Source organism: Equus asinus, chromosome 12, assembly GCF_041296235.1.
Source record: "Equus asinus isolate D_3611 breed Donkey chromosome 12, EquAss-T2T_v2, whole genome shotgun sequence".
Classification (NCBI taxonomy): Eukaryota; Metazoa; Chordata; class Mammalia; order Perissodactyla; family Equidae; genus Equus; species Equus asinus.
The window spans coordinates 47,548,364-47,570,350 of record NC_091801.1 but is presented as its reverse complement, the minus strand read 5'-3'; the positions used below and the strand labels follow the sequence as shown (position 1 = coordinate 47,570,350).

Below are 21,987 nucleotides of genomic sequence, written 5' to 3'. Positions count from 1 at the left end.
GTCACACCTTATAATCTAGGCAACAAGGATGAGAGTAAGGGTAAGAACCAATGGGCCTGTGGGAAATGGAGATATCTGTCTGGTAGGTTTCCACAACCAAGCACCAACTTCCTGTCACTTAGTCACCTGAGACAGTTCTCACATATACTCTTAATTTCCTAGCCCAAAGAATGCCATACCTATAGGAAAGACAGTTAAGCATTAAGTTTTATTTTTTAAGTCCTTATCACATTGAACTTTATTGTTCAAATTCCAGACATTCAATTTTCAAACAGTTTCAGGAATGCTCTATGTCTAACATCAGGGCACTGAATGTGACTTGTATAATATGTGTACACACAAACACTGTAAAAACAACTTGAGATCTAACCCAGGGAAATCCAATGGTGGCCAAGATGGAAATACACTAAGAATAATGTAGAGTGCTACTGAAGTATATCCCAAGAGAATGTAGCTCAATAAGAGGTGAGTCTCAGAACACCACGGTTAATAAAAGAATTCTGTGACTGAAGGATTAGAGGTGAGGTGCATAAATTTCTTAGTGTAAAATGAGCTTCTCTGTTTAGGAAAATTACTCATAGGATAGGGAACGCTGATTCCAAAACATATATGTACAAGTGAGACTAAATAAAGCAAATGGGATTCTGGTGGAGTATTCATCTGCCCTCTTCTTTTTATTCACTTAAACATACAGACCATCTAATTTATTACTCAGGATTGTGCTCATATTCAGAAAACATCTAGCACATTCTTAATTCCTTAAACTACAAAGAAAAATGAATGACTATGCTTGTGGCTATTCTTTTCTTAATAATTATCACATATATTGTAAATAAGCTCAATACCTTGACATGAATTCAAGTGAAATGGATCTTTAAATTCAACAAACATTCATATTACACAAAATTCAAATAAGGCTACTTTAAATCTCAAGATTTGCAAAAGTAATATCTTTTTACTCCAATTTAAATGTCAAGAAATTTGATTGGTAGTTCTTAATGCAAAATCTAACTCAACTCATTTTTACTTTTAGACAAGGACAGATTTATAGTTAATGCCTCTATCTGGAAAGAAAATTTTATAACAGCTCAAAAATATATATTTTAGAATATATTAGAGGTGTTTTTCGAATGTGGGGAAAAAAAGTAGTTTAAAAACAGAAGAATATAAAAAGCACATTACAATACCTCAATCTTTTTCCTAAATGGTTAAAGAACTATTCCACAACTCCAAAACCCTTTTTATATGCACACCTGGGAAGAATACCAAATCCGTAACTTTGCTCAGAGTTACACTGATGTGGTTTTAGACCAGATGTTTAAATGTTACAGTATGTACATTTTCTTTCCCTCTTCTAAGGCAGAAGTAAAGTAAGAGGAATATTTGACTTCACTCCACAAGAGACCTATTTAATAGTTTGGCGGTTATGTAAGTAAAGGTAGCTTGGCTAAGTCAATGTTGACGACATACAGAACGACATGATCCTAATGAGTTGGAAAATATTGGCTCTCACGAGAATAAACCAGATGCTACTGAGCTGAGAAAGCTACTGTATTATTGAATTTCATTTTTATGAGGTAAAATTTATTATTCAACCATTAAGGTATCCCACATGAAATCTTGCATAAAATACTTTTACAGTTACATTCTGGAAAGTAGACTTTTATTTTAACATTAAGACATCACTTAAATGAGGGATTCAAATATCCATTTGATCACCTTCAGCACAGATTTTAAAGTAATTTCCCTGCAAATACCAGATTAATGAAACTAGACTGTCAACAAAACAATGAACTACCTAACAAGGAAAAAGTGGTAGCAAGTCCTGTTTTCTTGAGCAAAGACCATGTGTGACTTTGTATTTTATCTTCTGGCAAAACAACAAGGGTTAGAATTTCTCAGGTTTGAGAACTATCAGAAAAATGAACAACAAAAACATGTAATTCGATAGTCCCGATTAATAATATATATTTAGTCCAAACTTTAACCTCTCCGCTTTATTCTTTATAATTTATTATTTTAAATGAAATTTCCAATATTTGCTATTCTTTCAATACATAATTTCTAATGAAGTAGCAAACTTTAATTATCTTACTCTGTTTCTGGTCCCATTCACCAGAGAGGTAGTTTGAAGTAGCAGAAATAATAGTAAGAGAAAGGTCCAAAGACCTGGCTTCAAAAGCCACCTTAATCAGTGACTATCTGAGGGATGATATTTAAGAAAAACGCTAAATTGTTCTGAGCGTAAATTTTCACATATATAACACAGGATATACAACCTGCAAACATCAATACTACTGGTAAAAAGCCAGTGAAATTAATGCAAGAGAAACATCAACCTTAAAAAGGTGAGCCAATTTAGACTATTCAAGTAAGCTTCATGGATATTTGTATTATCCCATTGCATTGCAACATCCATTTATAGGTCTGTTGCCCCACTCCCCGTTGGAATCCCTAGCAGAAGAGAGGTATATGGTACAACATAGGTTTCTGCAAACCTGGTGTGGCCCCTTATAAACAGCTATATTAAAGGGGCACAATGCACAGTTTCTTCAATAAGTCCAAACAACTAGACCTAACCAATGTCTTGAATTTTGTTCTTCTCTCATCACATTTGCTACTCATTATCCTATTTACCTTCTTGCCTTACCACTTGAATTTATCTTTGCCCTATATTTTCTCAGCTAAAAGAAGATCACTGAGACTCCAATTCTGACAGAGGTGAGCTCAGTCTCCAAGAAACTCATACCCTAGAACCACCTCCATAGGTGATAACCCCATATGTATGATTCCAGCAGGATTCTATATTCAGGAGAGGAACAACAAATCAACTCCACAAACACTACTATATTTGGCACTCAAGAGGAATTCTATGAGTAGCTATAAAGATATTATCACCATTTTACAGATGAGAAAGGTAACTGAAATTCAATGAAACAAACAGAGCTTCCTTTAGACTTGTAACTAGTTACTAACAGAATTTCCACACTACAATTCAATCCTCTTTCCTAAATTTCCACAGTTAAAAAGGGAAAATAATCTTATTAACTGACAGAGATAGCAAGACATTCATGAATCATACCAATATCTACATGTAACACACAGATTAATAAAGTTCAGTGCACAAAAATAAATCTAAATGAAGCATTAGCATAGAAGATTTTTATAATTTTTCTAATATCTTTTAATTTTAGTTTTATTTTTGCCAGAGCCAAGGAAGAAAAAGTCAACACTGCAGCTTTAAAGAACATGTAATGTAATTCAATATTCACATAAATATTCTCTTAAAGCTTCTTAGATAAACTCAGTCACAAATAGAAACTAATAATGGATTCAAACAAAAATTATCTCATTTTTGTGACATTTTTATAACAGTTTATTAAAGAAAACATCTTTTCTTCCTAAAGGCATTTTGTAGTTTTGATGCTTGAAATTAAACTTGATATCACATTTCTGAAGCACCATTATTAATCCAACATTTAGATTGAGAAGACTGAAGCACAAAGTTGTTGCATATTCTGTTTTAAGACTCAATGAAATCCAATGACCTAACATTACTTGATTTTATATACACGAGCTGTTTAATAGCTTCAGTTATTAAAAGGAAAAAATAAAGTAAAATAAATATGTATTTTAAAAAACTAATCAAGTTAATGAAATAGTGAAATAATTCTGTACCTGTAAACCAAGAATAGAAGATCTTTCTGTGCATAGTTTTCCTTATATAAAAATGTAGCATAAATAGGACATATATAAAACTTAACTGTCAAATTAATTTATTTCCTTTGGCAAAATTATTTAATTATTTCACAACTTGATATTGGTCACTCTTCACTAAGTCTTGTGTTATTATAATCCACGAATCAATAACCATGTTTTCTTGGGTATCAAGATTTCAAAATAAACATTTTTCACATTTAAAATTTTACAGGAGTGTCTTATGCTTTACATGTACATGTATTTTGCCAGTCACCTTGTGCCATCCCCCTGCTAGAACATCTAAAAATGGCATAAAAATCAATGCTGCACCTTCCAGCTAAGGAATTTTAGAATTTGAAAAGCACATTATAATTATTTATTATCAAATTCTTTTAGTTCTCTTTCCTTGGAGAAAGACTAGATTTTCTCCTTTTTGTTATTCAGGCATTTCTCACATGCTCTCAGTTTCCAAAACTCAAATATTCAAGAAGCAATTGCACAGAATTTTAATTCCTATTCTCACCAATAAAAAAAATTGGAGTAATACCTATATTTACTAACAATGTACACCTTTCATGTTTATAAATATAATAAACAATACTTTCTCTTACTATATTATATACATTCTATTTGATTCTTTTCAGATACTTAATAGTAATGAAGTTGATCTCAAATCCCACTCATAAGTCACAACCCGCAATTAATAAAACAGTAAAATAGGAACTCAATTATAAATGAATTTTTCTAAAAATATCAAAAATTAGTAACAGTTCAGTCCAGATAGAACAGTGTTGTTTTGTTGGTAGCAGAGGTAACAGACACAGAAATTTCTTATTTGCGAGCAGAACAGGCATGGATAAAACAAAGATGAAAAGAAAAAGGAAGAATGAATCTGGAAGGTCAGCATCACTGAAATTGTTGGCCTTGGGAATCAAGTTGAGTAATCAGAGTAGGAAGGATTCTGTTATACAAAAAAATCTGAAAATGGGGCCAGCCCCATGGCATAGTGGTTAAGTTTGCACAGTCTGCTTTGGCAGCCCAGGGTTCATGGGTTCGGATCCCGGGCATGGACCTACGTATCACCATCAAGCCATGCTGTGTCAGAGTCCCACATACAAAATAGAGGAAGGCTCACACAGATGTTAGTTCAGGGACAACCTTCCTCAAACAAAAGGAGGAAGATTGGCAAGAGATGCTAGCTCAGGGCCAATCTTCCTCATCAAAAAAATAAAAGTTTGAAAAATTAAAAGGGTTAAAATTAATGATGAAGACCAAGAATCAGTAACAAAGACTAAACAAACCATTTCTAAGTGATAACAAAGTCCAATGTAAAGATGTACTTGAGGCTACAATTTAGGAACAAATTAGACAAAAAGTCATCACCAGGAAAGTGAAAAGACAACCCACAGAATTGCAGAAATCATTTGCAAACCAAATATCTGATAAGAGCTATGTATCTAGAATATAGAGAGAATTCTCACAACAACAAAAAAAAGATAAACAGGCCAATTAAAAAATGAACAAAGGGCTTAGATATATAAATAGCAAATAAGCACATGAAAAGATGCTCAACATCATTAGCCACGAGGGATATGCAAATCCAAACCACAATGAGACACCACTTCACACCCACTTGGATGGCTAGAACCAAAAAGACAAGTAAAAACAGCATGTTGAGGATGTAGAAAAACTGGAACCCTCCTACACTGCAGGTGGGAATATACAATGGTGCAGCTGCTTTGGAAAACAGCCTGGCAATTCTTCAAAAGGTTAAATATAGTTACCATATGACCCAGCAATTCTACTCCCAGACACACACCCAAGAGAAATAAAAGCATATGCCTACCCAAAAACTTATACATGAATGTTTATAGCAGCATTATTCATAACTGTCAAAAGAATAAACAACCCAAACGTCCGTCAACTCATGAACGGATGAATACAATGTGGTATATACATACAACGGAATACTACCTGACAATAAAAAGAAATCAAGTACTGATACATGCTATGATATGGATGAACTTAGAAAACAGTACGCTAAGTAAAAGAATTCAGTCACAAAGGATTGTATTTTACATGATCCACTTAAATGAAATGCCCAGAACAGGCAAATCCATAGAAACAAAAAGCAAAATTAGTGTTTGCCTAGGGCTGGGGAGATGGAAGACTTGGGGAGTGATAGCTAAAGAATGTGGAACTTCCTTTTTTAGGGTAATGAAAATATTCTAAAATTGTGGTGATGGATACAGAACTCTGAATATAGTACAAGCTAAATACTGTGTACCTGAAAAGGATGAATTGTTTCGTACGTGAATTATATCTCAATGAAGCTGTTTTTTAAAAAAAGATTGGACAGAAGGAATGGGAAGGAAGAGGGAGATCAAGATAAAGCATTCCTGGCATGCAGGAGGGGGATAAACCTAGGCAAGCATAAATGTGAAAAAGAATGTAATTTTTTTTCAGGAACAAGTAGACCACAATTAGTACAGTGTTTAGTCTAAAGGAAAAGACTGATGTTCATTTGCGTTAAAGAACTAGTTATCAAAGAAAAGAGGATAATGCAGGAGAGTGTTATCAAATCAGAATTATGTTCAACAGAGACAGAGGGAAATGCCAGTGAGGTAAAGAATATGAGAAAACTGGATGCTGTGGGTTAGTAACTATCAATAATAAGACAGCAAGAACTAGAAAGGTAGGCTAGAGGCACAAGATTATGATGCAAGGTGAGGCAGGAACATTGAAGAGAAGTGTTTGGCTTACAGTCAACTGCAGAATAGAAGAATAATGGTTCTTGTTCCACACAATATCAGAATAGAAGTCTGAGAGGTCCAAGAATGTACATAGTCTGAATAATCACTTCATTAATGCAGTAAATGAGAACTAGGTATAATGTAAAGCAAAGGATCACATGCTTAAACCAAACATATTAAACAAAGCTTAAGAGAGTTGAGTATCGTCTATTGACATCCCATAGATGGAAGATAATAAAATGCTGTAACCTTACACCTTAAATATATACTTCTTGCATCTTAAGACAGAAAATTTGAAGACACAACACTATAAGCACTCTACTAAGAAGAAAACAAACAGAATGATTTGTGGGGAGCAAAAAAAGATAAGAAAATTGGACGGTTGGAAAGTTGGCTTATTTTTAAAAAGCCCCTAATCCGCTAAAAATTAGTTCACTAATTTTAGGTTTCTCAATAATAGAACATCAGGTTATGAATCACTTAATCTGTGGTTACTTGTCTGGTCCATTTTTTTAATATGTGTGGCAGCATTCTGTTAGGACAGAATATTTCCAGAATAAAAAATTTTAAATAAAATGTTTTTTCATAGCACAGTCCATTTGATAAATTTAGAAGAGGAAATATGGAATTTCTGGGCTATCTAAGCCAGTTGGGTAAAACAAAAATTTAAAATAAGGAAAGACAGATTAATATTGTGAGACAGTAAACCAAAAGAACTCTGAAGAGAACATCACAGGAAACAGAAATTTGACAAATAAACAAAAAAATGAACTAGATAATTTCAGACAGTGATAAATGCTATTGCCAATGAAGGCCTCACTAAAGGCCTTATGGATGAGGATCTGAAAAAAGAATTTATATAATAACTCCACATAAAACAATGGCCATATGAATGGCAATAATATAATGTCTTGGTCCATTCAGGCTGCTATAACAAAATACTACAGACTAGGTAGCTATAAACAACACAAATTTATTTCTCATGGTTCTGGAGACTGGAAGTCTAAGATCAGGATGCCAGCATAATCAGGTTCTGGTGAGAACCTCTTCTGGGTTGCAGACTGCCAACTTCTCTATGGGTCCTCAGATGGTGGAAGGGGCAAGGAAGCTCTCTCTGGCCTCTTTTTATAAACAAATTTTTCTCATTCATAAGGACTCCACCCTCATGATCTAATCACCTCCCAAAGGCCTCACGTCCTAATACCATCACATTGGGCAACAGAATTTCAATACATGAATTTTGGGGAAGTACAAACATTCATATCATAGCACATAATTTACTCTACTTAAATATTCATCAATTAAAAAGTTTTTTTGGGGGGCCAGCCCAGTGACATAGTGGTTAAGTTCACATGCTATGCTTTGGTGGCCCAGTGTTTGCAGGTTCAGATCCCAGGCATGGACCTACACACCGCTCATCAAACCATGCTGTGGCAGCATCCCGCATATAAAACAGAGGAAGACTGGCACAGATGTGAGCTCAGCAACAACCTTCTTCAAGCAAAAAGAAGACTGGCAACAGATGTTAGCTCAGGGTCAATCTTCCTCGCCAAAAAAAAAAAAAGAAGTTTTTTGAATGAGATAAAAAATTCACATAACATAAAATTCACCCTTTTAACGTGTACAATTAAGTGGAATTTAGCATATTCAGAAGTGTAAAAACATCACCACTATCTAATTCCAGAACATTTTCATCACCCAAAAGAAACTCATATCCATTAGCAGTCACTCCTCATTACTCCTTTTTCCCAGAATCAGGCAACCATTAATCTACTTTCTATCTCTATGGATTTGCCTGTTCTAATCATTTCATATAAATGAAATCATAACATGTGACTTTTCTGCACCTGATTTCTTTCACTTAGCACACTGTTTTCAAGGTTCATCCATACTGTAGCTATCAGTACTTCATTCCTTTTTATGTCTTAATAGTCTATTGTACACATATAACACGTTCTGTTTATGCTTTCATCAGTTAGCAGACATTCGAGTTGTTTCCACCTTTTGGCTATTGAGAATAATTCCATGTGATCTCCTTTATATGTGGAATCTAAAAAAGTTGAATTCATAGAAGCAGAGAGTAGAACAGTGGTTACAGAGGCAGGGAGGTGGGGGAAACGAGAAACGCTGGAAATTTGCTAAGAGAGTAGATTTCAAGTGCTCTCACTACAAAAAAAAAAGGTAATTATGTGAGGAGATACATGTTAATTAGCTTGGCTGCAGTAATCATTTCACTATGAATATCAAAACATCATGTTGCATACCTTAAAAATAAAAATTTCTGTAAAAAAATAAACACGCTAAATGCAAAGAGAAAAAAAGAATAATGCTATGAACATTCAGGTACATGATTTTGTGTGAGGACATAGACTTTCAATTCTTGGGTGTATAACTAAGAGTAAAATTGCTAGGTCAGAAAATAACTCTACATTTTACTTTTTGAAGAACTACCAAATTGTTTTCCAAAGCAACATCAGTTATTTTTCAAGTTAGTAATTCAATGAATATACAAATTCCAAATAAGTAGAAAGAGAAAAATGAAATAAGAAATAATAGCAATTTTTTAAAGTAGCATATCTAAAACAGTATAAAAGAAAACAAAACAGTTAGATGATAGAAACAAAGGCAAAAAACAACAATCACACTAATATAAATGGATTGAATTTACTAGCTAAAAGGCAGATTATAAAACCTGACCTAAAATATCCAGTTATATTGCTATTTCCAAGACATATACTTAAAGCATAAAAACAGACAGGTTTTAATTAAAGTAATGCAAAAGGAAGTAAAGGCAAATACCAACCAAAAGAAAGTTAATTGTAACTATGTTAATATAAAAAAAATAGATGTCAAAAGATTATCTGAGGGATAGACTCACTATATGTAATAAAAGAATTCAAAAAGTGAATATAAATATTTATACGTATATTTTTATACATACACTAAAATTTGCATACTATTTCCGGGGATTCAGAAAATTCAAAGCCCTTTCATAAGCTCCAAGTTAAGAGCCTCTAGGCTAACAAAACACTTGTCTTATTCTTTATAGAATCCTAAAACTTGACACAAAATAACTATAAAATTTTACATTCATCACTGGCTATACCAAATAAAAAGACTAGTTATAATGCACGTTTTTAGAATTTATAATATATTCCCCATAGTAAGGTATGAAATTAAAATCTTCAAAAGCATCATATATGAGAACAAAAAAACCAATGTTTTTAATAGACAAATGAAGTAAAAGATAAAAATGTCATTTTAAGCATGATTACACTTAATAAAAAATATATCCTTCTCTTAAAAATTATTTTGTTACTAAGTAACATGATTATTTTGAACTGAAACAACTACAAAAAGCAAGCCTTCTGTAAGTTTTTTTGTTTACATGCAAAATAAGTGAAAAGATGAAGACACTATCTCTTATACTGGCATCAAAGCAGATTTTTTATTTTTAGTAATTCATTCATTCAGGGTATAAGAGTAATGTTTTCCACACAAAAAGGATAATTTGCTTACCAAGTCTTAAAGTATTATGATCAAGAATTTTATTTCACTTTATCAGCATAATCAAATATACTGTATTTACACTTGACTTGGTTATCATTTCAAACATACACATTGATACCGTCAAAAGTTATCCATGTAAGGCCAAATGGTCAATTGTACAAGGAGTTGGTGGAAAATAATCTCTTCCAACTGTAAAATACATCCAGAAATTGGTAGTGGGGAACAAAACTGAATAGTTTAACTCATATCCTGGATTTTACCCGGGAGCTATAAAAATCCACTCTCACAAAAATATACTACAATTTAAGTTGGGCATGCTATAAATATGAACTTGAATGAAAAAATATTAGTCACCTCTAATAAGAATTTTCCATGTACCTGTCAAGAAGGCTGTTCTCTTACCTACAGTTTGGAAAACTTCATTCATCAAAGCTTCATTCACTGCTGAAGAGCTGACATTTCCAATATGAGACCAACTTTGACATATTGCTTGCAGCAGAAGCGTCTGTGCTCTTGTAGCTTGAATTGTGAGATTTGGAAGTTCAAATATACCTTCAGTTACAGAAATCTGAGATCTTTTGGTCCTGCATAACATAACAGAAAGAATAATAATAGAGTAAACAGCATTTACAAACAACAACATATAAAATGAATTAGTTTGCAAGGGGAGAAATATTTTAAAATAAAATTACCTCAAGTAGATATGCAGTTCTACTAATTTTAAATAAGTTTCACCATTTCAGAATAGTGAATAATGAAATATACAATAATAAATTACAATAATACAAAATACAGAACACAAAAAATAAAAAATAAAGACAAACTAGAATAATGTCCATGCATACACAATTATATACATATATTCTGCTAAAGCTATGACACTTTTCCAATCAAGTCAATCACCAAAAATAACAATGAAAATAATACTAGTTAACACTTAAAGAGAAATCACTAGTAGATCTGCATTGTTCTAAACGTCTTGTATTTATTAACTCACTGAATCCTGGCATAATACTCTTTGAGTGAGGTATTATCATTACCTTCATTTTTCAGATAGGGAAACTAATACACAAAGAGAGAAATTAACATATCAAATATCATACAAGTAACAAGTAAGAAACAAAAAATCAGAAATTTAAGTCCAGGCAATCTGATCCAGAATCCTCTATCCTATACTTCCTCTCTCATGAGTACTTATGAAGTATTTACATTACACTCAGGTTCCTACTTGACAGTAACACAGAACAATGATTTTTACAATCTCTGCCCTGGAAGATCTAATTCATTGACTCCTTATTCATCTGGTTCTGTCTCTCAAAGAGGTGCCTTACCTAAATTTTCCAAAAAGCAAAGCTTCAAAGAAAGGAAACATTTAAATGTCTGTGAGCAACAAGTTGACAGTAAAGATTAATGAAATATGCAAGATAATGTGGACAAAGAAAAACAAGAGACAGGAAAAAGAAATATCAGGATGCTACTATAGTAGATTCAGTCACCTCGCTCTTACCCCAACCTGTAAACCTCCATCTTTTATCGTTTTTCCAACCATATCCACACAGAGAGTATTGGACATCTCTTATATATCACTTCAAAAGCCTTTCAACCCCACCTCTTATTCCAGCCACTGCCATGGAGACCAATTCAATGCAGATTTTCACTAGCATTGCCTAAGCCACTGTACACCATGAGACTCTAATTGGAACTATTTTGTGTTCATGTATGCAAAATCAGGACATATAGGAATAAATGCTTCTCTCGTTTTGCTTTCCTGGCTGACAACTTTGAGATGCATTTCGTAAGCCTCTTGGAAAGGTCCCAGGAGATCGAGGATAAGGAAGGGAAAAAAGACCGGAATAATTGGAAAAAGCCTTAACGAGCTTTGGGACAATATCAAGCAACCTCAAACATGTGTAACCGAAGTTCCAGAAGAGAGGAGTGAAAAAGTGGAACAGAGAAATATTTAAGGAAATAATGGCCAAAATTTTTCTCAATTTGAAGAAAACTATAAACTCAAAGATCTAAGAAGTTCAACAAACCCCAAACAGAAGAAACTTAAAACCATACCAAAGGCACAATCAAATTGCTGAAAACCAGTGTTAAAGAGAAAAATTCTTAAAAGCAGACAGACGGTAGAAAAATACACTCCATAGAAAGAAACAAAGATGAAAGCAGACTTCTCATCAGAAATCATGCACAATAGAAAACAACAGAATAAGGTTATTGAAATGATGAAGCAAACAAGAAAAACTGTCAATGTAGAATTCAAAATTTAGAAAAAATATCTTTCAAAACTGTAGGCAAAATAAAGGCTTTTCCAGACTAAAAGCTGGGAATTTCTCACCAGCATACATGCACTACAAAAAATGTTACAGAAAATTATTCAAGCTAAACAAATGTGATATCAGATAGAAGTCTTTGTGAATCTACACAAAGAAATGTCAAGAGTGCCTGGAATGGGTATGAGTGCATTTTATAAAAAACAAAAGGAGACATTCTTTCTCAGTATCTCCAAAGACATTTAAAGAGTAACTGATTAAGGCAAAAAATAATACACTTTGGGGCTCAAAACACATGTAAAAGTAAAACAGATAACAATAGAATAAAGAACAGAAGGGAAGAAAGGAGAAGGATACTACTATGAAATTCTTACACAATGTGTGAAGTGGCATAATATTATTTGAAGGTAACTGTGATAACGTAAAAGATGTAAACTCTAAACTTTAGAACTAAAGCCATAAAACAAAAAGGTAGAGCTAATAAAGGGAACAGCGGAGACAGAATGGAATCATAAGAAATATTCAATCCAAAAGAAGTTAGGAAAAGAAAAAAAGGGAACAAAGAACAGATGGGACAATTAGAAAACAAATAGGAAGATGAAAGTCTTAAGCTCAAAAATATAAATAATTACATTAAATGTCAAAAGTCTAAGAATATTGGTTAAAGGCAGAGATTATTAGATTGCATTAAAAAACCAAGACCCAACTATATTCTATCAATAAGAAACCCACTTTAAACATAAAGAAAATAGGTTAAAAATAAGGGATGGAAAAAAATATCCCTTGTAAATCTAATCAAAAAAGAGTATATGTTAATATCAGACAAAGTAGACTTTAGAACAAGGAATTTTACCAGGGATAAACAGAGACGTTGCATTATGATAAAAGGATTAGTTAGGTATCTATGCACTACAGGCCTTCAAAATATATAAATCAAAATAACACATAACTGAAAATACAAACATAAAGAAAAAGTGAGTAATGATAAAAAAGACAATACAATCAACTTGCCCTAATTGACATTTATAGCACACCCCTCCCATCAGCAGCAAAATACACATTTATCAAGGCAGACTACATTCTGGGTCACAAAAACAAGTCTCAATAAAATGAAAAGGATTGAAATCATACAGACTATATGTTCTGATCACAATGTAATTAAACTACAAACTAATAAAAGGTATTTGTTAAATCATCAAATATTTGTTAATTAAAGAAAACATAACTCAAAATACAGTCAGAAACAGTAGATAAAATTCAGATAGTCACACAAAATGAAATTTTTGAAAAATTATAGTTATTTTACAAAAGGATATTAATATATAAATAATGTGATACACTCTATTAACAAAATGAGAAATACAAATCACATGATCAGCTCAATAGACACAGAGAAAGCATTTGCCAAGATCCAACAGCCGTTTATGACAAAAACTCCCAATGAAATGGATATAGAAGGAAAGTACCTCAACATAATAAAGGCCATGTGACAAACCCACAGCCAACATCATACTCAACAGTGAAAAACTGAAAGCCATCCTTCTGAGAACAGGAACAAGACAAGGGTACACTCTTGCCACTCCTATTCAACATAGCACTGGAGGTTTTGGCCACAGCAGTTAGGCAAGAAAAGGAAATAAAAGGTATCCAAATTAGAAAGGAAGAAATGAAACTCTCACTGCTTGCAGATGACATGATTCAATATATAGAAAACCCTAAAGAATCTATCAGAAAACTATTAGTTTACTTACAAAAATCAGTTGCATTTCTATACTCTAATAACGAACAAGCAGAAAGAGAACTTAAGATAGAATCTCATCTATAATTGCAACAAAAAAAAGAAAATATCGAGGAATAAATTTAACCAAGGAGGTGAAAGCCCCATATACTGAAAACCATAAGACATTATTGAAAGAAATTGAAGATGACATAAAGAAACGGAAAGATATTCCATGCACATGGATTGGAAGAATAAACATATTTTAAAAGTCCATATTACCTACATCAATCTACAGATTCAACGCAATCCCAATCATAATCCCAATCACATTCTTCACAGAAATAGAACAAAGAATCCTAAAATTTATATGGAACAACAAAAGACCCCAAATAGCCAAAGCAATCCTGAGAAAAAAGGACAAAGCTGGAGACATCACAATCCCTGACTTCAAAATATACTACAAAGCTATAGTAATCAAAACAGCATGGTACTGGTACAAAAACAGACACACAGATCAACGGAAGAGAATTCAAAGTCCAGAAATAAAACCACATATCTGTGGACAGCTAATCTTCCACAAAGGAGCTAACAATATAATATGGAGAAAGGAAAGTCTCTTCAATAAATGGTCCTGGGAAAACTGGACAGCCACATGCAAAAGAATGAAAGTAGATCACTTACACCATACACAAAATTTAACTCAAAAGGGATTAAAGACTTGAAGGTAAGACCTGAAATCATAACATTCCTAGAAGAAAACACAGGCAGTACACTCTTTGACATTGGTCTTAGTAGCATCTTTTCGAATACCATGTCCTTTCAGGCATGGGAAACAAAAGAAAAAGTAAACAAATGGGACTATGTCAGATGAAAGAGCTTCTGCAAGGCAAAGGAAACCATGAACAAAACAAAAAGACAACACACCAACCGGGAGAAAATATTTGCAAATCATATATCCGATAAGGAGTTAATCTCCAAAATATGTGAAGAACTCAGACACCTCAACAACATAAAAAGCAAACAACCTGATCAAAAAATGGACAGAGGATATGGACATTTTTCCAAAGAAGATACACAGATGACCAATGGGCACATGAAAAGATGTTCAACATCACTAATCATTAGGGAAATGCAAATCAAAACTACAGTGAGATATCACCTTACACCTCTTAGAATGGCTATTATCACCAAGACAAAATATTAAAAATGTTGGAAAGGATATAGAGAAAAGGGAACCCTCATACACTGCTGGTGGGAATGTAAACTGGTGTAGCCACTGTGTAAAGAGTATGGAGATTTCTCACAAAATTAAAAATAGAAATACCATATGATTCAGCTATACAACTACTGGGTATTATTTATCCAAAGAACTTGAAATCAACAATTCAAAGAGACTTATGCACCCCTATGTTCACTGCAGCATTATTCACAATAGCCAAGACATGGAAGCAACCCAAGTGCCCATCAACTGATGAAAAGATAAAGAAGATGTGGTATATATATATATACAATGGAATACTACTCAACCGTAAAAATAGACAAAATCATCCCATTTGCAACAACATGGATAGACCTTGAGGGTATTAGGTTAAGCGAAATAAGCCACACAGAGAAAGACAAACAACACTCGATTTCACTCATATGTGGAATAAACATGGACAAAGATAACAGATCAGTGGTTACCAGAGGGGAAGTGGGGTGGGGGGTGGGCGAAAGGGGTAAAAAGGGGCACATATGTATGGTGACAGATAAAAATTAGACTATTGGTGGTAAGCACAACGCAGTCTATACAGAATACTAATAAATAATAATGTACACCTGAAATTTCACAATGTTATAAACCATTATAACTTCAATAATTCAAAAAAGAAAAGAAAAGGACATGGATATAGACGACAGCAAAGGGTAATCTAAAATATATACAATCAGTGTTCCTAGAGAAGACAGCAAAACGAATAGAAAAGAAATAGTATATAGAAATACCTAACAAAATAAATCTTCCCTAACATAAAGACTTAAATATACACACAAAATGCACAATGCATATAGAAAACATTAAGAATCATCATTATCCTAATAACGTTATACCAAGAAAGACAAAGAAAAAAGTTCTATGAGCAGTTACTCAGATAAAGTAATGTGGAGGTACCAGGATTTCTCCAGAATTCCCCCTACTTTCTATTAACTCCCTAACCTGTCCACTACAGTCTAGTAAAAACAATCAACATGTGTATACAACTCAGCATTAGAAGAATATAAAGGGATTTCAAGCATTGGCCCTATATAGTTGAGATACTGATAGAGTCTCATGCCAATTAGTTACCTTTGTATTTTCCAAGCATGCTTTTATTTCAGTCATCTTTCTAGTCAATTGGCTCCTTTTCTAGCCATTGGTAGTACAGCCAGGTCCACCTTGCTAATAAACCTAATATCCCTCAAAGTCTAGACTGGGTTTTTACTTTGCAGTTCCTAGGTCTATAAAAAAAATGAGCTGTAACGTGCTGTGACTTTAACTTTATAGGTCCCAGATTAGGCCTAATTGTCTTCAAGCTTCATGTTGAAGCTGTTCTCTAGAAAATCTATAAAATCAGCAAATATTTATTAACTGCCTACTCTGTAGCAGTCATGTACTGGCTACTTAGGAAATATCTTAGCCATTTTAAGCTATCAATAAACAAAACAGAAAAAGTAAAACCTCAGTGTCCTCATACAGCTTACATTATAACAAGGAGGGGAGGAAGATAAAAATCAATAAATACACTAAGTAAGTAAATAAATTATATAATAGCAAGTTAGAAGACAAATGCTACTGGAAATAGAAAAAGTAGAACATGGAATAGGGTCTGTGGAAGAGGGGGAAATTTCATATCCAGTGGGTAGATCGTATTAAAAGGACAGATTTAACTCCAAGCAAAACTTGAGCAGGCTCGAAGGAGATAAGAGACAGCTATGTGGGTATCTCTGGAAAGTGACTCAGGCAGATGGAACAGTCTGTGAAAAGGTCCTGAGGTAGAACTGGGCCTGGTAAGTCCAAGCAATGGCAAGAAGGCCAGTGTGGCCACAGCGGTTTGATAATAACCTAATTCACTAATTCACTTGGTTTTCCATGCATTCCACCCACAACAAACATCTGAACAGGGTTTACACAGCCCTCATCCGCAATTCCATCTAAGTCAAACTCCACAGGGTTCAATTTCCCAAATTTATTTATATGTTTAAATCTCTTATCTTTTTCCCTACTTTCAAAGTTTTTCACTTAAGGTATGGGATGTAGGACACAAAATTTTAAAAATATAAGTTCCACTTTTGGCTAAATCATTTATTTGTTTTATGCTTTTTTTAAAAAAATTACATAACTTTTCTGAGCTTCACCTTCCTCTTTAAAAAAACAAGTGTAATAACCCCTTCCCAATCTACCACAGATGACTACAGTGAAAAACAATTACACTGAATATTTAAAGCTTAATAGATACAAGGTTCTTTGCTAGAATCTGAAAAGAAAGGAAGTGTCTTCATACTCAAAGAATTCGGAGGCCAGTTGTGAGACAAAGTAAACCGATAATTATAATTTAACATAGTAAGTGCTAAAACAATATTATGTAGAGGTTCCTGTGAGATACACTGAGGAGAGTGAGGAAAAAATGCAGTTATATAATTAAGTTGAATCCTGAAGAACAAATATGAATCATTTCAGGAAAAAAAATTTTATAAATCCTTTAAGGAAAAAAAAGATAACAATATAAAAATGTTCCAAGAACATAAATAGGAAACTCACAGAATATGAAAACAGAAATGACCCATAAACATGAAAGACTCTAAACCTCATCAGCAAAAAAGGAAAATTCAAATTCTAACAACATATGATTCTTAACCTCTCTCAGATTAGCAAAACCTCTCAGCCTCTAACTCATCTTGAAGGAGCCTATCTGAAAGGAATTCTCATGTAAATCTGAAAGAATATTTAATACAATGACAGTGTCTGCAGCATTATTTAAAACAGCCTTAACCTGAGACGATCTCATTGTTGAATAAATTCTGGTACCTGGACTTCATGCAAAACTACTCAGATTTTAAAAGAATGTAGGTAGATGAAACTACCGACATGAAAGGATACCATGAAATATGGATGAGTAAAAATATATATTGTTGCATTATGATATGGTCCAACGTAACGGCAGGAAGTGGTGGGTTACCCACACATAAAAGTATGTCTGCATTGTGTTTGTATGTCAAGATAAAAGTTCTGGATAGAACTATTCTTAGTAATCATTCCTGGAAGACGAGACTAGGATGACTTTTATGTGATCTTTTCCCTTTTTTCCCTATATAAATGTCTGTATTGTTTTGCTTGGTCCTTTGAGAAATCTCTATTATTTTTTGAGAAATCTATACTATCATTTTTACAAAACATTTTAAGAAACTGCAATATTTTAAGAATGAACTAAGGAAACCAGAAACTATGTCAAATTAATTCCATAAAGCATATAAAAATGTTAAGGTAAGATAATCAGCATTATCAACGTATCCAACTACTTCCCCCCCCTGCTCTGAGACTGGAATATCAAATGATTTCTTACTTCTTTGAAATAAACTTCATTTAAAACCTCCCTAAAGAGGAACAACGTGAGCAAAATTGACAGAGTAAAGGTACCCCAAAAGTCTGTGCCTCCATAAAAGCAACACAAAAGCTGGAAAAAAACTGTCAAGAATTAACTTTTTCAGAATTCTGAAAACTAATAACCAAAAGCCTGCAGCAAAGGGGAATGCTTAATTAAAAAAAAGAAGACAAAGGGGCCCACCCAGTGGCATAGTGGTTATGTTCGCACACTCCACTTTGGTGGCCTAGAGTTCACTGGTTCAGATCCCAAGCATGGGCCTACACACCGCTCATCAAACCACACTGTGGCAGATGTCCCAAATACAAAACAGAGGCAGATGGGCACAGATTTAGCTCAGCGACAATCTTCCTCAAGCAAAAAGAGGAAGATTGGCAGCAGATGTTAGCTCAGAGCCAATCTTCCTCACCAAAAAACCCCAAAAGAACAAAAAACAAAAAGGCAAAAAAAACCCAAGCTGACTCTCAGTAGGAGCAATAAGCTCTGTGGCATTTTCATTTACCCATGCTGCATCCCCTGCCCCCACAGCTCAGCAGTGGGCTGAATAGCCCACATTCTCAGTACAGATAGCAGTAACAGAAAAAGCAAAACAGACCTTATTCACAAGGAACCGTGGTAGTATGTTTTGACCTGTCTGCTGGCTACCTAGAACACGTGCTTTCTCTCTCGTAATTCAGAACTTTCCCAATACTAAAACAACTACCCAGAAGCATTTGTAAAACACATTTACAGGTGAATGTATTGCTTAGTCCTTGCTGCCTGGAAGAATGGACAAGAGAAGGGGCAAAAGGCGGACTAACCAAAATCTTGGAAGGAAAGTCTGGAAAATGATAACTTTGGGGAACAAAACTGTTGAAATGCTCCGAAATCTTCCTGGGAATACAGAAAGCCATACACATGCTCAGGGAGCATTTGCAGAGGAAAGAACAGAGAAAGGCCTTAAGCTTTTACCTCTGGCTAATTTTTAGTGTCTGCACAACAAGAAAAAGAGGCAGAGTCTGCACAACAACAAAAGAAGCCAGTAAACTGCCTGGTTGAGTTTTGAAGGCATTCTCTATCAGAAATCATGGAGACAATGCAGCTGTGGGATGAAATATTCAAAGTGCTGAAAGAAAGAATTGTCGATCAATAATTATAATTCTGGCAAAACTGTCCTTCAAAAATGAAGTAGAAATCTCCAAAGAATGAAAAGTTCAGGACCAGAAGGCTTCACTGGTGAATTCTACCAAACATTTAAAGAAGAATAAATACACACCCTTTTCAAATTCTTGCAAAAAAAAAAAGAGGAGGGAATCCTTCCTAATTCCTTCCATAAAGCCAGTTTTGATACCAAAGTTTTGAAACCAAAACCAGAGAAAGACAACACAAGAAAACTACAGAACAATACCCCTTGTGAACAAAAATGCAAAAATCCTCAGTAAAATACCAGCAAATCAATTTCAAAAGAATATTAAAAGCATTATACACCATGACAACTGGAATTTATCCCAGAAATGAAACAGTGGCTCAATGTAAGAAAATCAATCAATGCAATACACCATATCTATGGAATGAAGGGGGGGGAGAAGCATGTTCATCTCAACTGACACAGAAAAAGCACTGACAAAATTGAATACTCTTTCATGATAAAAACACTAGACATACTAAGAACATACTAAGAATAATAAGAACTTCCTCACTATGATATAGAACATTTATGAAAAACACATGAAATCATCCTCAGTGGTGAAAGACTGAAAGCTTTGCAAGATCAGGAAGAAGAAAAGGATGTCTGCTCTTGACATTCTATTCAACACTGTGGTAGAGGTTCCAGCCAAGAAATCAGACAAGAAAAATAAGTCCAAGGCCTTCAGACTGCAGAGGAAAAAGTAAAGCTATCGCTGCTCACAGACAACATGATCTTATACACTAAAAACCCTAAAGAAAGCACACACACAAAACACTACTAAAGGTAATAAACAAGTTCAACTAAGTTGCAAGATACAAAGAAATTACAGAAAAATCAGTTTCATATCTATATACACTTACAGTGAACAATCTAAAAAGGAAATTAAGAAAATAACTCCAAATACAATAACAAAAAGAACACTTAGGAAAAACTGAACAAAGAAGTGTAAGACTTTTACAATGAAAACTACCAAACATTGTTGAAAGAAATTAGAGAGCTAAATAAATAATAAGACATCCTATGCTTATGAACTGAAAAATTTAATATTACTAACATGGCAATACTCCCCAAATTGATCTATAGATTCAATAAAATCCCTATCAAAATTCCAGCTATTTTGAATAAATGAAGAAACTAATCCTAAAGTTTATGTGGACTTGCAAGGGACCCTGAATAGACAAAATAATCTTGAAAAAGAAGAACAAAGTTGGAAGACTCACACTTCCCAATTTCAAAACTTACTGCTAAGGTACAGTAATCAAAGCATATCATACTAGCATAAAGAAACACACATAAATCAGTGCACTAGAACTGAGAGTCTAGAAATAAACCCATACATCTACGGTCAATTGATTTCTGATAAGGGTGTCAAGACCAATCAATGAGAAATGAATAGTCTTTTGAACAAATAGTTTTGGAACAATTAGATATCCAAATACAAAGGAATGAGTTTGGACCTCTACTTCATACCATACACCAAAATTAACGCAAAATTGACCAAAAACTTAAAACTATAAAACTCTCAGCAAAAGATAAAGAAGATACACAAATGACCAACAAGCACATGAAAAGATACTCAATATCATTAAGGAAATGAAAATCAAAACCACAATGAGATACCACTCACTTCACATCTAATCAGATGGCTTTAATAAAAGAAAAAAAAACAAAACAGCAAGTGTTAGCAAAGATGGGGAGGAGCTGGAATCCTCATACATTGGAAGTAGGAATGTACAATGGTACAGCTACTGTGTAAAACAATTTGCCAATTCATCAAACAGATAAACAGAAAGTTACTATATGACCAGCCAACTATATTGCTAGGTATATACCCAAAAGAATTAAAAACACATTCATATAAAAGCTTATACATGCATAAATCATAGCAGCATTATTCTTAACAGCCAAAAAGCAGAAACAACTCAATTGTACAACTTTATGAATGGATAAACAAAATGTGGTAAATATTATTCAGCCATAAAAAGGAATGAAGTACTAATACATGCTACAACATGAATGAACCTTGAAAACATGCTAAGTCAAAGAAGCCAGGCAGAAAATGCTACATATTTTATGATTCTGTTTATATGAAATGTTCAGAATCATAGATAGAGACAAGGTTTCTTTTTAGGAGTTTTGAAAAAGTTCTGGGATTAGATAGTGATAACTGCACAACAATGTGAATATACTAAAAACCAGTGAGTTGTACAGTTTAAAGTAATTAAAATGGTGACTTTTACGGTAT

General features: G+C 33.6%; 1 protein-coding gene across 17 annotated transcripts in view; it reads right to left on the bottom strand.

The window, feature by feature from the left end:
* The window catches only part of VPS13B (vacuolar protein sorting 13 homolog B), a 781,052-nt gene that overhangs the window by 622,638 nt on the left and 136,427 nt on the right, over nt 1–21,987 (bottom strand). For all 17 annotated transcript variants that reach the window (XR_011493286.1, XR_011493288.1, XR_011493289.1 and 14 more), the window contains one exon: nt 10,365–10,546. Coding sequence is in view for 13 of the 17 variants with exons in the window: in XM_044743909.2 (XP_044599844.2) it covers nt 10,365–10,546 (182 nt within the window). In the remaining 4 variants the exon portion in view is untranslated. The remainder of the gene's footprint in view (nt 1–10,364; nt 10,547–21,987) is intronic.